The sequence below is a fragment of the Mirounga angustirostris genome, unplaced genomic scaffold, assembly GCF_029215605.1.
Source record: "Mirounga angustirostris isolate CCGP_5_RB_7025 unplaced genomic scaffold, mMirAng1.0.hap1 SCAF_10, whole genome shotgun sequence".
Lineage (NCBI taxonomy): Eukaryota > Metazoa > Chordata > Mammalia > Carnivora > Phocidae > Mirounga > Mirounga angustirostris.
Genome location: NW_026991718.1, coordinates 113408593 through 113423740, shown reverse-complemented (window position 1 = coordinate 113423740; position 15148 = coordinate 113408593). Strand labels below are relative to the sequence as shown.

The 15148-nt window shown below is 41.1% G+C and overlaps 1 protein-coding gene across 4 annotated transcripts in view; it reads left to right on the top strand.

The window, feature by feature from the left end:
- CDK5RAP1 (CDK5 regulatory subunit associated protein 1) overlaps nt 1–15148 on the top strand; it is a 110519-nt gene that overhangs the window by 23244 nt on the left and 72127 nt on the right. For 3 of the 4 annotated variants that reach the window (XM_064573016.1, XM_054510049.2, XM_045885604.3), the window contains 3 exons: nt 2681–2830; nt 9694–9834; nt 14739–15017. In XM_064573016.1, coding sequence (XP_064429086.1) covers nt 2681–2830; nt 9694–9834; nt 14739–14819 — 372 coding nt within the window. In that variant the 3' untranslated portion in view covers nt 14820–15017. Of the gene's footprint in view, nt 1–2680; nt 2831–9693; nt 9835–14738; nt 15018–15148 lie in introns of those variants that run through there. The other variant, XM_064573015.1, reaches the window with a different exon arrangement.

Here is a 15148-nt window from a genome sequence, read left to right as displayed (position 1 = left end):
AGTCTTTGAGAAGCCACGGGGATCTTACCACTCATTTCTTTATTTTTATTTTAATCAACTTGTCTACTATTTTATGCAATTCATTGATTTGAGATGAAAATGGATTGCTTGTGACAATATTTATTTTCATTAAAATATTTTAAATTATCTTTAGATTGTTTAGAATTTGAATGTGGAGGTAAGGATGCTACTCTCCTTATAAGAAAGCTAAAATCATGCAGGACTTTTTGACCTACAGATGTGAATTGTTTCACAGATGCACCTTGTCCTCCTAGCTATCCTAAGCTATTTTAGTTTTCATTTTTTTAGGCCAACTGAATCTACTGATAGCCACTATAGAGTTTCTCCTGTACACAGATTCCCAGGAAAATAAAGCAGAAGGAGATGAGAAAGGAAAGGGAGAGTAGTGTGTATTTCCTGCAGAGAGGGGATAGTTCTCTGCTATTTTCTCGATGGTAAGGATGAATTTGCACAGGTCATTTCTCATCTCTCCAGTCACCTCAGTTGGGGCCTTACTTGTGTTTGGGCTGGAGGCTGAAGAGGATCTGTGGCCAGGAGGCTCAGGAAAGCTGTTTAATGAATGAAGGATCCCATGACCTTAGCCACCACCATCACTCAGCTGCCGTCAACGAAGCTAATTCATGTCTTTTAGAGCCCACTGTCTAGTGTTCTGTAGGCAGTGTAAGTGGGCCATTGTGTATGTTTATGTCTGTTACAGAATTATTTCAGGAATGAAGCTTCAGAGTAGATTCAAGTTCCAAATCTACTGCTTCTTTTCCACATCACAAATATGCAAGAGAAATTCTTTATAATGCTAGAATTGGGATATGGGTTTACAGTGTGTGGTGGCAGCATCATGGGCATTGAATATGAGTGTTCACTTAGGGATCTAATTTCTAGGTTAGGATTAAGGTTACAGAGACTTAAGTAGTCTAGTGGATGAGAACAAGCATTCAAATTCTGCCATTCTTACTATGTGATCTTGAGAAAGGTCCTTGGTCTCTCCACCTTTGAAATGAGAATAGTGCTTGGTAATGGTAAACACAATAGAGACAAGTTTTTGTTAATAAGAAGACAAAATAGAGTAAACCCATTCGCTATTTGCTAGTTCTCTCAAAGGCCGATTGGACGACCACACTTTGGTATGTAGGTTTTCCTGTTATTCCGTACTTATATCTAGCTCAGTGGTTCTTCAACTGTGTTATAAGCTTGTATATAGAAAACTTAAAAAAAAATGTGTTGGGTGCCTGGGTGGCTCAGTCAGTTGGGTGTCTACCTTTGGCTCAGATCATGATCCTGGGGTCCTGGGATTGAGTCCAATATCCGGCTCCCTACTCAGCAGGGAGTCTGCTTCTCCCTCTGCCCTTCCCCCTGCTCGTGCTCGCTCTTCCTCTTTCTCTCGCAAAAATAAATAAATAAAATCTTTTAAAAAATGTGTTTATATACACACAACACGTACATGTATGCACCCTGTCCATAGTTTTGAACAATTTAAAAGGCTTTTCAAGGATAAATTTTCTTTAAAAAATTTTTTTGGACTGGGTAATATGAGCTTATTATATAAAATTCAGAAGTTCAAAATAGTGTGCAATGAGAAGTACTTGTTCTTCCTTCTTCCCAGGTTGCCTGGTTTTTCAGTTTCTTCCTTGAAGGTAATCACTCTTAGGAATTTCTTCTGTAAACTTCCAGAGATATTTCATGTATTTATAAACCTATTTTTATTTATTCTTTTTACACCAAAATTGTTGTACATGTTGATCTATATCTTATTTCTGTTAAGAGTATGTTTTGGAGAGCAATCATATCAGTACATACGGAGTTACGCATTCTTGTTTCACTGGTATAATATTCTGTTGTATAGATAAAGCATAATTTGTATTAGTGATAACCTATTGATAAACATTTAGGCTGCTTTGCACTTTGTGTCTTATAAATATGCTGCTAATGAGTTATTTAGTGTGTTACATTTGTATAAAGGTTACATTTGTATCCTATAAATATATCAAGAACCATTTTGAGTCGATTTTCATGTGCTAAATTTAGAATTTAACCCTTGTAAAAATGCGACTTGACTGCATAGTTACCTTTTTCTTTTAGAATGCTCCTAGAGCTAGAGAACCCTTCTGGCATGGCTTGGGTTCCTGTACGTATGTCTGTAACTTGGAGGTGGAATGAACCTGGTCCCCGTCTGTACCTTAAGAATGGATTCTATGCGGTGGGGGCACCTGGGTGGCTTAGGCAGTTAAGCATCCAACTCTTGATTTCAGCTCAGGTCATGATCTCAGGATCCTGGGATCCAGCCCCTTGTCAGGCTCCCTGCTCAGAGGGGAGTCTGCTTGAGGATTCTCTATCCCCATCTTCCTCTGCCCATTCCCTAACTTGTTAGCATGCAGTGCAGGCGTACTCTCTCCCCTCTCTCTAAATAAATTTTTTTTATTTTAAAGATTTTATTTATTTGACAGAGAGAGAGAACACAAGCAGGGGGAGCAGCAGAGGGAGAGGGAGAAGCAGCCCTGACATGGGGCTCAGTCCCAGGACCCTGGGATCATGACCCGAGCTGAAGGCAGACACCTAACTGACTGAGCCACCCTGGTGCCCCTAAAATAAATAAATCTAAAAAAAAGGAGGGAAGGGGGTTCTACGAGTCTTTGGTGACCTCTGTCTCTTTTTTTTTTAATAGAAGACCCGGGCATATCACAGGCTGAAAGATGATGTCCCAGAAGAGGTAAAATTAAGGCGTTTGGAGGAACTTATTACTGTCTTTCGAGAAGAAGCAACAAAAGCCAACATGGCCTCTGTGGGTTGTACCCAGCTAGTGCTGGTGGAGGGGGTAAGGTCATATGTATATATGTTTTTTGTTTGTTTTTTGGAACACAGTATGTCTCCCTTTTATTTAGATCATCTTTGATTTATCAGAGTTTTTGTGTTAAGGATCTTATATGTATTTTGTTAGATTTACACCTTAGTATCTTTTTTTTTTTTAAGCTGTTGTAGTTGCTATTGTATGTTTTAGTTCAGGTGTTTCATGTGTTCACTATATTGTACAGAAATAATTAAATTTTTTATGTTTATCTTGTACTCTGTGACCTTGCTGAAATCAGTAGTTCTAGGAGTTTTTTTGGCATTTTCCTTGGGATTTTCTGCATAGGTAATCATGTCATTATGTTTTTTTCCTTCCTTCCTAATGTTCCAAACTTCCTTCTTTTATCTTTTCCTTTCTTTTTAGAGAACTTCCTTTAGACACTCTGGCAGTAGATTCTCTTCCTTCATCTTAGAATGTCTGGATTTCTTCTTCATTCCTGAAAGATATTTTTGTACTTAGCAGCAGAAGGATTAGGAAGAAGTATGTCTGCTCCATCTTTCTGGAAGCAGTATGTATGTTTTTAGAATTAATTTTACTGTCTGTCTGCAATCCTTTTCAATTTTTATTATTTTTCAATTTTTCTGAAGATTTTATTTTTTAAAGTAATCTCCACATCCAATGTGGAGCTCACCCACAACCCTGAGATCAAGAGTTGCATGCTCTACCAACCGAGCCAGCCAGGTGCTCCTTCGATTCTTTTTAAAATCACATTTTCTTAGAAATGTACTGCATTTTAGGAAGTTTGGGGTTCCTAAAGGCTTCTGTGGTCACGCCTGGGAACCTAGCTATTAGAGCACTAAACAGATGGAATAAGGGGTGAGTTTGGGAGCCTGAAGCTATATGTTGCAGCCATTGGAAAGAGGAGGGGAAAGAGAGATGGGGCCCTTTCTGTGACTCCTCCTAAGTCCTGGATTGAGAAAGGAGAGTCCTGTTCTATGCCTTAGGATATGGTAGCATCAAAGCCACTAATTGCCTGGTATTTGTGTTTGTTAGGACTCTTTGGTGAGTAACAATGAGAAATTTCTTCACGCCATTCAGCCTAAGCCAGAAGGAATTCTTTTTTGTACTTCAGGGGTGTCTTGTGGAGTCCAAGGGCAGGAAGGACTGTGCCTAGTGTGGGAAGCCCTTTGAGGGTCATACTTTCTCGTCTCCTTAGACCAGCTTTTCCGCTGCTTCATCTTTGTTGCAGAGCACAGCAGCCCTGTAGTTCCTGTGTTTACATATTATAGTTCTAGCTATTCACGGACCAAAACCGTGTCTCTCAGTCCCAGCTCCAGCTTCCAGGAGGGGTACTTGATCAGCTCATCTGGGTTAGGGGATCTTCCTGTGTTCTAGACTGGCAGTTGGCTGATGGATGGTGATGCTCAGCTAGTGTGATACCCCAAAAGGTGTTTGCCTCATTAAGTGCTTTGTAATTTAGGGTATCAGCTGTGATTCTGGAGATCTGTACATGTACATGTCTATTAGCAGTCTACGTTTCATCCAGTAAGAGTTAGGTCTTACTGTATTCCCAGCTCTCCTCACAGAGTCAGGCACAGAATAGTGTACTTGTCTTTTGAATGAATGAATAAGTACTCAAAGTTTACTAATCTGTGTCCCTGACTTCATCAGCCTTACAGAGAACCTATGGTAATTAAAGAAACCAAAGAAAGATTATTTCTTATGCATATAACATAAGCCAATACTCACTTGGGGCTAGAGAATAAATGGATTTTTCAGGGCTAGCCATTGGGAGTCTTTACTTTCTTTTAAAGGAGACTTTCTTTCCTTTAATCCTGGCCAGTTTAAAACTTGAGTTGCTATATCCAGAGTGGCAGAGAAGATGATTATAACTCATGTATACTGAGCATTTACTGTCTGCCAGGAACTGTGCACTTCTTTTTTTCTTAAGAAACTGCGCACTTATGGTCATTGGCACATTGAGTCCCACTACAGTTTTTGGAGGTAGTGCTATTTTTTTTTTTAAGATTTTATTTATTTGCGAGAGAATGAGAGACAGCATGAGAGGGAGGAGGGTCAGAGGGAGAAGCAGACTCCCCGCCGAGCAGGGAGCCCGACGCGGGGCTTGATCCCGGGACTCCAGGATCATGACCTGAGCCGAAGGCAGTCGCTTAACCGACTGAGCCACCCAGGCGCCCGGAGGTAGTGCTATTATTAGCGCTTTTATTGAGATGAAACAGAGATTCAGAGAAGTAGAATAACTTCCCGAAGGCCATACAGCTAGTGTGGCAGAGCCAGAATTTGACTCGGGTCTCTCTCATTCTAGAGCCTCTAAACAATATTCCTTCCCTATGCCCCCCCCTTTTTTTTAATTATGGGGAATTAAAAAAATACATAGATATAGAGAGAGCAGTATAATGAATGCCCATGTACCCATTAACAAACTTCAACAGCTGTCAGTTCAGTGTTAATCATGGCTAATTTTGTTTTCATCTTTACTGCCCCCATTGGATTGTTTTGAAGCAAGTACCTTATACATCATATTATATATATTATACTTAACACATCATAGTATTTTGTCAGTAACATATTTTTAAACATATTTTTAAAAGAATAAGGACTCTATTTTTATTTTTTAAAAGATTTTATTTATTTGAAAGAGAGAGAGAGAGCACAAGCAGGGAGAGCAGCAGGCAGAGGGAGAGGAAGAGGCAGGCTCCCTGCTGAGCAAGGAGCCTGATGTGGGACTCGATCCCAGGACCCATGACCTGAGCCGAAGGCAGCCGCTTAACTCACTGAGCCACCCAGGACTCTTTTTTTTTTTTAAAGATTTTATTTATTTATTTGACAGAGACACAGCGAGAGAGGGAACACAAGCAGTGGGAGAGGGAGAAGCAGGCCTCCCGCCAAGCAGGGAGCCCAATGCGGGACTCGATCCCAGGACCCTGGGATCACGACCTGAGCCGAAGGCAGACGCTCAACGACTGAGCCACCCAGGCGCCCCCAGGACTCTTTTTTTAAAAAAGATTTATTTATTCATTTTAAGATTTTATTTATTTATTTATTTATTTATTTATTTATTTGAGAGAGAATGAGATAGAGAGAGAGCATGAGAGGGGTGAGGGTCAGAGGGAGAAGCAGACTCGCTGCTGAGCAGGGAGCCCGATGCGGGACTTGATCCTGGGACTCCAGGATCATGACCTGAGCCGAAGGCAGTCGCTTAACCAACTGAGCCACCCAGGCGCCCCTATTTATTCATTTTAGAGAGGAGACAGAGGGGCAGAGGGGGAGGGAGAGAGAGACTTAAGCAGACTCCGAGCTCAGCACAGAGCCTGACGCAGGGCTTGATCTCACAACCCTGAGATCAGGACCTGAGCCAAAACACAGATTTGGACACTTAATGACTGTGCCACCCAGGTTCCCTAAGATAAGGACTCTTTTAAGAAAAAACCCCAACATAATGCTATTATCATATCTGAAATAATTGACAGTTGTTTGTTAATATTATCAAATATTTAGTCAGTGTTCTAATTTCTCTGTCTCATAAGTATTCTTTTATGGTTGGTTTGTTCAACTCATAGAAGAATCTGAACACTATCTTTTTAAAAATTTATTGTAAGACAATCATAAACTTACAGAAAAGTTGCAACGCAGTACCAAAAACTTTTTTTTGAGTCATTTGAGAGTTAGTTGCTGACCTGATGCCCTCAACCCCTTCAAATACTGTAGTATATATCTCATATAAACATGGACATTCTCCTACATAACTACAGTACAACCATCAAAATCAGGAAATTAACCTTGTTAGATTTCTGCACTCCAATCCTCCAACCCCATTTAAGTTTCTCCACTTGTCTCAGAACTTCCTTTATAGGAAAAAGATTCAGGTCAGTGTCATATGTTGCATTAATTGTCATGTCTGTCTGGTCTCCTTCAGTCTAGAATAATTCCTCAGTCTTTCTTTGACTTTCTTTTTTTTTAAGATTTTATTTATTTATTTGACAGAAACACAGTGAGAGAGGGAACACAAGCAGGGGGAGTGGTAGAGGGAGAAGCAGGCTTCCCGCCGAGCAAGGGAGCCTGATGCGGGGCTCGATCCCAGGACCCTGGGATCATGACCTGAGCCGAAGGCAGACGCTTAACGACTGAGCCACCCAGGCGCCCCTTTCTTTGACTTTCATAATCTTGACACTTGATGGTTATAGGCCTGTTATTTTGTAGAACGTTCCTTAATTTGAGTTTGTCTGATGAGTTTCCTTGTGATAAGATTCAGGTTATGTAATTTTTAGGCAGGCATATTAGAGAAATGATATTGTGTCCTTCTTAATTTTATCTTTTGGGGTAGCATATAGTTGTGATTGCTTCATTACTGGTGATGTTAATTTTGAACATTTCATTAAGGTGGTGTCAACTAGGCTTGGTGACTGAAAAGTTACTCTTTTTCCTTTTGTAACTAGTAAGTGTTTTGTAAGGAGACGGTGGGGAATCTTCTAAAATCTTACCTGACTGCTGTTTCCCTAAAGTAGTATTAGTTTAAGAGCTAAAATATCTTTTTTTCTCTGGCTGCTTTTTATTTTATTTTATTATTATTTTTTTTAAAGATTTTATTTATTTATTCGAGAGAGAGAGAATGAGAGAGAGCAAACACATGAGAGGGGGGAGGGTCAGAGGGAGAAGCAGACCCCCTGCCGAGCGAGGAGCCCGATATGGGACTTGATCCCGGGACTCCAGGATCATGACCTGAGCCGAAGGCAGTCGCTTAACCAACTGAGCCACCCAGGCGCCCCTTATTTTATTTTTTAAAATATTTTATTTATTTATTTGACAGAGAGAGACACAGTGAGAGAGGGAACACAAGCAGGAGGAGTGGGAGAGGGAGAAGCAGGCTTCCCCACTGAGCAGGGAGCCCGATGTGGGGCTCGATCCCAGGACCCTGGGATCATGACCTGAACCGAAGGCAGACGCTTAATGACTGAGCCACCCAGGCTCCCCTCTGGCTGCTTTTTAAAGATATTTGCTTTATCACTGTTTTTAGAAATTTGATGTGTCTTGGCATGGCTTTCTTTGTTTTTATCTGTTGTGTTTTCTTTGGGATGTGTTGAGGCTTCTTAGTTTGTGGGTTTATAATTTCCATCAAATTTGAAAATTTTTCATCAATTATTCTTCAGATATTTTTCCTGCACTCCTCCTGCTTCTGCCACTCACTCCTGTTTCTATTCTCTTTCCGTGACTCCAATTACTTATATATCCAACCACTTGATGATGTTATATATAAGGTCATTGAAATTGTTCGTTTTTTTTCTGCCTTTTATATCTCTGTGCTTCATTTTGGATAGTTTCTTTTGCCCAGTTTTCAGGTTCACTATTTTTCCTTTGGCAGTGTATAATCTGCTACTACCTATTGAATTTTTAATCTTCTATATTATATTTCCATCTGTATAAATTACATTTGGTTTTTAATACCTTCTCTTCTGTATTCTTGTTTTCCTTTGAAACTTAGTTTCCTTTGAATTTAATTATAAAAACTGGTTTGTTATTTTTGTGATAATTCCATCATTGCTGTTATTTCTTGGTCTGTTTTTGTTGATTGACTTTTCTCCTGATTCTGGGTCACATTTTTCTGCTTCTGGGCATATCTAGTGATTCATTTTTGAGGTCTGGATTTTGTGTTGGGCTTTGTTCTGATAGGCAGTTATGTTATTTGCTGTTCAGTTTAATCCTTTCAAGGCTCATTTTTAAGCTTTGTTAGAAAAGTTAAAAAAAAAAAAAAAAAGGAAAGCATTTTTATCCCAAGGATAGTTTAGCGTCATTACTAAGGTGTGACTTTTCTGGAGTCACTACTGCATGTTCCAAGGAATCAGTGAGGACTGTCCAGTGGTAGGTCTGATGATTCCCAGCCCTGCATGAGCTCTGGGAGCCCGTCTGCTGACAGTTCCCAGGTTACTCTCTCTGCCTGACTTGATGGAGTTTCACTCTATACAAGCAGGTGTTAGTGTTTAGCAAGGACTCAGAGGATCCCTGTGCATATTTCTACAGCTCTTTTTCTGCTTTACTCCCTTTTCTCTAAAACTTGCTCTACTATTTCTAGCTACTGTAGGCTCCCTGAACTCTGATCTCTTTTTCCTAAATCCAGAGAGAACCACCGTGCTGCCTCGAGAATCTCCCTCCCTGCTTTGCATGCTCTGATCTGATAAAGCCTTCTGGCAGAATGCAGAGGTCTTTGGAGGGCTCATCTCATTTGTTTCTCTTCTCTCGGGTTCACAGTCTTGTACAGTCTGTAGTTCAGTATCTGAAAATAGTGATTTCATATATTTTGTCTAGTTTCCTGGTTTAGGCCAGAGGATAAATTTGGTCCTTGTCACTTCATCATGGCTGGAAGAGAAAAACTTGTATATTCTAGAAGTTAATTCCATTACACTGGTTTTTTAATTCTCCTGACCCTGTCTTCTGTGTGTTGTGATGGAGACTCTGGCTTCATGTCTGCCTGTTCATTACGGTTACAATAACCCAGGCCAGACAACCCCAGAACATTCCTGAGTGATTACTATGAGACCGGATATAGTGAAAATCATTTTGCCAAGTGCATCACCCATATGTCCTTGCCTTCAGGACTGTTGGAGGTCCATTCCTGAGGAACGTAATTCTGTAATCAAAGACTGATTGAGTCATTTATTAATATATAGTCAATAAAACTTTATTGAGTTTCTATAGTGTGCCATGCATTGTCTTTGTTGGTGAAGCAGCAGTAAACACATAGTCTTTAGTGATTCCTTGATTAAGGAATGTTCTATAAGTAAGACCCTTAGGGATCTGAGAAAGAGAAGGCATAATTTTTGCCTTCCCGGAACTGATGACTATGACAGATTCATAACTCTCTGTTCTTTCTGCAGCACAGTAAACGCTCTGCAACTGATCTGTGTGGCCGGAATGATGGAAACCTTAAAGTGATCTTCCCTGATGTAGAAATGGAGGACGTTAATAACTCTGAGGTCAAGGTCAGAGCTCAGCCTGGGGACTATGTGCTGGTGAAGGTAAGGTGTTCTTTTGGACTTTTGGCTTGCATTGTGTAATGGATGTTGGATTGGGTAATTTGGGGGGGAATGAAATTTCTTCCAGGAGAAATTCTTTAGTTAAATAAAAATCTCTTCTCAGCCTGAACAATGAGAGGGCACCTTGAACTGAATTTTGAACTGCTCCTAACTAATGCCTTCTTGCATTTCTTTGCCTTTCTTCTGTCTTAGAAGGGTTCCTTTTGGGAATTTGGTGAGATTGGAGTACACAGTAGCATACAGTTCCCTGTTGCGGAGAGGCTAGGAAGTGTAAGTGATTCTGAGTGAGTTGATCATCTCTCTGTCAGAGATGAGCATGCCCTTTGAGGTTTCTGATGCCCTAGGTATCTCTCACTTCTCCTGGACTAGCAGATCCAGATGAATGGCTGTGGGGTTTCCCCTTCCTTCTTTTCCCCCCTTTCTTCCCTCCTTCATGTACTTTCTTCCTACCTCTTTTTCTTATCACACTATGCAGGTCTGTTACTGCCATCTTTTCTTCTGGTCCACTTTACCCTAGGACCATAGCCTGACAGGACACATACTGATGAGGTAGGCAGGAACAAAGCTTCTTCTCCCACACTGAGCTCTGAAGAATCTGCAGAAGAGAGAAATGGAGAGAGGGTGCTTCTTTTTTCTGCTGATGCTGATCAGTATTATATCCTTTGCCCTGTTCCCTCATGCCTCACCCTCTACTTTCTGTCCTTGCTCTTATTGTCGTATCTGCCTTGTCATGGGGGCCATGGTCCATGGCTTGCAGCTGAAGAAGACATGTAACTTCTTTGGATTGGCCTGAAAATTTTACCACCACTGAGATGTTCTGTTCTGTCCATCTGACAAAAACTTAAAACACGGTCAGTTTGCTGGTTGGGAACTTTATGTGATCCTACTCCCTTCTGGCTTTGTTTCAACCGGGCTTTGTCTTACTTTAAGAATTTACTAAGTGGAATAATTCCTGCTAGACAGCAATGTGATTGATTTGGAAATAATCCCTCGTAGGCTTCTCCATTTGTTTTTTTTGGGGGGGGACACTGTCTTGTTTGCTTATTTCTCTGTCTTTTGAATGTTCACTTTTTTTGGTTTTTAGTTGCTTTCCCACCCCTCCTACTTTCTTTTCACTGCAGGTAAGGGTTACTTGAAAAAGGGGATGAGGTTGGTGTGCTGGGTTGTATTGTTAGTATGATATTCTTCTATGTAATGGAAAAATTCCATCTGTCAAGAAAGGTAGAAAGGTGATGCTGTATTACTTACTACTCCTTTTTTGTTCCCAAGTGACATAAACCCCACAGGTAGATTTAGTGGAAGGATCAAAATGAAGAAGGAGCTGTGGAACTGGGGTTCTCTTGGCTCTCTCTATTGTTCCTCTTTGCTGTTCTCATTTCTCTTCACATGGAGTTTCTGGGGTGCACTAGAACCACTCTCTCATATAGTTCATTTTTTTTTTTTTTTTTTAAGTAATCTCTACACCCAACGTGGGGCTTGAACCTACAACCCTGAGGTCAAGAGTTGCATGTTCCACTGTCTGAGCCAGCCAGGTGCCCCAAATTTCACTTTCTTGTCTCCCTTTTTTGTCTGGTGCTTATTTGGCTAAACCCAACCCTGGTGAAAGTGGTTATCTTCTTCTGCATCTATACCCTAGCAGCTGAACATCAATAGGGGAAAGCATGCAGATAATCTGTATTACATAGATTAGGTCAGGTGATGGTGATTGAAAACTCAAAATACAGTGGCTTAAATATGGTAGTTCTCTTTTACATAAAAATCTAGATGTGGAAGGTCCAGAACTGGTGATTTTGATGGTTTCATGATCATCAGGGGTCCAGGCTCCTATCTTCTGATCTGCTGCTGTGTGGTTTCCATCCTTAAGGTTACTCCATGATCCTAGATGGTTGCTCCAGCCACCATATCCATATTCTAACTAGCAGGAAGGAGGAAGAGAGGGAAAGGGGATGCTCTTTTCCTTTCAGGGCAGTTTATAGGAGTTCCACACACAATTTATAACACATTATACCAGGCTGCAAAGAAGCTGGGAGGATCTTCATTCTGAATGATCAGATGCCCAGCTATAATTGGGAGTTCTGTTAGGAAGAGAGAAGTGTTGGGAGACAAGTAACAGTCTCCACCACATGAACCCAGCTGCATTCAGTTCAAATTCATAACCATAAAACTCACATGAGCACTCAGCATGGCCCTGAAATCCTGATCCTACTCTATTTCCCTAGTAAATTGACTTTTCTACTCTTTCTCCTTAAATCTTTACTCACCTATCCAAACCCTAGTCTCAGCTGATGTCTTTGCCTCATATTTCATGGAGAAAAGCAATACAATCAGATGAGACCTCATTGTCTCATTATTATTTCCACTAGCTCACTCACATCCCTACTCTTATGTGCTGTCTGCTCACATGGGACTGTATAGGAAACATCTTCATGTTCTGTTACACTGTCCCTTATGTTTTCCTTTCCATCCCTTCTCGTCAAGAGATTTACATTTATATCCTTTCTCTCTTGCATCTTAAACTTAATATGGCCAAAATAGAATGAATTCTTCATTGCGATTTTCTTCTTTTCAAACCCTACCCATCTCAGTAAATGGCACACTCAGTTGCTCAAGCCAAAAATTTAGAACTCATCCTAGATACTCACTTTCCTGTATTCTATCAGCAGTCCATCTGTTTTAGCTTACTTATGGAATATATCATGAATGTGCCTGTTTCTTTCTATCTCCAAGCTACCATCATTTCTTGGTTGGGAGATTTCAGCAGTCTTCTTATGATTTTCTGCTTCTGTATTTTAAAGATGAGTTATTTTATTGAAGCATATCATAAATATAGAAAATTGCCCATATTATAAGTATACTACTTGATGAATTATCACAAAGTGACCCTGCCACTTGGATCAAGAAATAGAATATTTTCAAAACCTCAGACTTTCATGTTCCTACTAGTTACTCTTCTTCCCTACATCCTAATTTCTTCTTTTTTTTTTTTTTTTGAGAGAGCGCCTAGAGAGAGTGTGGGAAGGGCAGAGGGAGAGGGAGAGAGAGAATCCCAAGCAGGCTCAGCATTCAGCATGGAGCCCAATGTGGGGCTTGATCCCTCAACCAATTTTGAGCCAAAATCAAGAGTTGGACGCTCAACCAACTAAGCCACCCAGGTGCTCCTACATCCTAATTTCGAATGCCATTGTTTAGTTTTGTCTATTTTTGTGATAAAATTGAATCATACAACATGTATTTTTGGTGCTTGTCTTCTTTTCCTCAGTCTTACGTTATGCAGCTCATCAGTGATTATATTTATCCATGTTATATGCATATACTACAATATATTGTGCTATTGATGGCCATTTTGGTTGTTTCCATTTTGGAGCTGTTACGATGGGATTGCTATGACTATTCCTGTACATGTGTTTTAGTGCATGTATGTATTCATTTCTGTTGGATAAATGGCTTAGAATTGCTGGGTCATAGAGTGTATATAACAGAACTAGCCAAAGTAATTGTATCATATTGCCTTCCCACCAGCAGTGCATGAGAATTCCAAAAGCTTCAGATTCTCCACTTCCATTCTTGCCCTCCTCTAGTCTGTCTGCCCCACAGTAGTCACTGTGGTCTTTCTAAATCAGATCACTGACTCCTCTGCTTAAGCCCTCCAGTAGTTTCTCATTGGAGCCAGCATGAAATGCACAGTGTCTGAGGCCTTATATGATCTGTCCCAGCTACCTTTCCAACCTCATGTTCCCTCTACTCTTCTTACGCTCCCTCCTCCAGTCTTGGTGGCCTCCCTTTTGCCCCTCAGACCTAGTTCTAGTGTCAAGGACTTTGCACGTGTTGTGTTCTTGGGAGGCTCTTGATTTTTATGTGATGCCATCTTTTTTTTTTTTTTTTTTTTTTAAGATTTTATTTATTTATTCATGAGAGACAGAGAGAGAGACAGAGGCAGAGGGAGAAGCAGGCTCCCCGCAGAGCAGGGAGCCCGACGCGGGACTCGATCCCAGGACCCTGGGATCATGACCTGAGCCAAAGGCAGACGCTTAACCGACTGAGCCACCCAGGCATCCCTGTGATGCCATCTTTTTAACCTTCAGTTTCTCTCTGAAATGTCACCTCCTTGAGATGCCTTCTCTTTTTTTTTTAATAGATTTTTAAAAATTTATTTATTTGACAGACAGCACAAGTAGGCAGAGCGGCAGGCAGAGGGAAAGGGAGAAGCAGGCTCTCTGCTGAGCAGGGAGCCCGATGCGGGGCTCGATCCCAGGAGCCTGGGATCATGACCTGAGCCGAAAGCAGCCGCTTAACTGACTGAGCCACCCAGGCGCCCCGAGATGCCTTCTCTTTAGGGAAGCTAAAGCAGCTTCCCTTTATCACATCAGCCCATTTTATCTTCGTAACACTTTTCAGTGCCTGAAGTCATCTTTGTTTACATATTTTTGTCTGTCTTCTCCTGAAAGCTCCTTTGGGGTCACATGCTTTCAGATCTCAATTAGAGAGAAAAGAGAGCTTTTCTCACCAAATTTTGGCCATAAATATCCTAAGGAAAGATGTGACTGGTAAGCCTAGATCACAGCTTACCCCTGGGGTTAGGAGGGCAGGGTCTGTGATGGGCAGCCCACACCAGAAACTTATGGTTAGTGCTGGAGAAGAGCCATCTTTCAAGAGAAAGGGGGGAAATGGTAGTTTGGGACTAAACTATTTTAGATTTCTTAAACTATACATATTATCATTGTATCAGATGTCTCTTCTTCCTAGGATGGGGGGCACATGGGAACCATGCAGTCTCTGCTAGCCTGTCACCACCTCCGTTAGCTCCCTGTTGGTGGCCTCTCCTCTGGAGGCTCCACATTAAGTGCAGTCCTGGTTACCTCACTTTCTTCTGACTGGTTTTCTTTCAGATCACGTCTACCAGCTCTCAGACACTTAAAGGACATGTTCTCTGCAGGACAACCCTGAAGGACTCCTCAGCATATTGCTGACCTGGGTAGATGGCCTGAGAGTTGACATGGGCTGTCCTTGCCGAGAGGAAGGGAGCTATGACTGGTCACTAATGAAAGAGATAACGAAGCTCTGGAGACAAACTGCAGGTGTTGAAGCAGCTTTATGTCAAATGGAAAATGTATCTCTTTCCTGCCATGTGAACAGCTTTTATAGTCATTAAATTTACCGAAAGTAAAGCAGTCCCTTTGTCTACTTTTACTTCATTTTCGCCTTGGTTAGTAGTGTTTCTGGGATTTTCCCTACAGTCTGTGTTAAGTGTTTTCCAACCCAGTTTTTGCTGTGGACACTGCTAACTTGTCTATTTTCA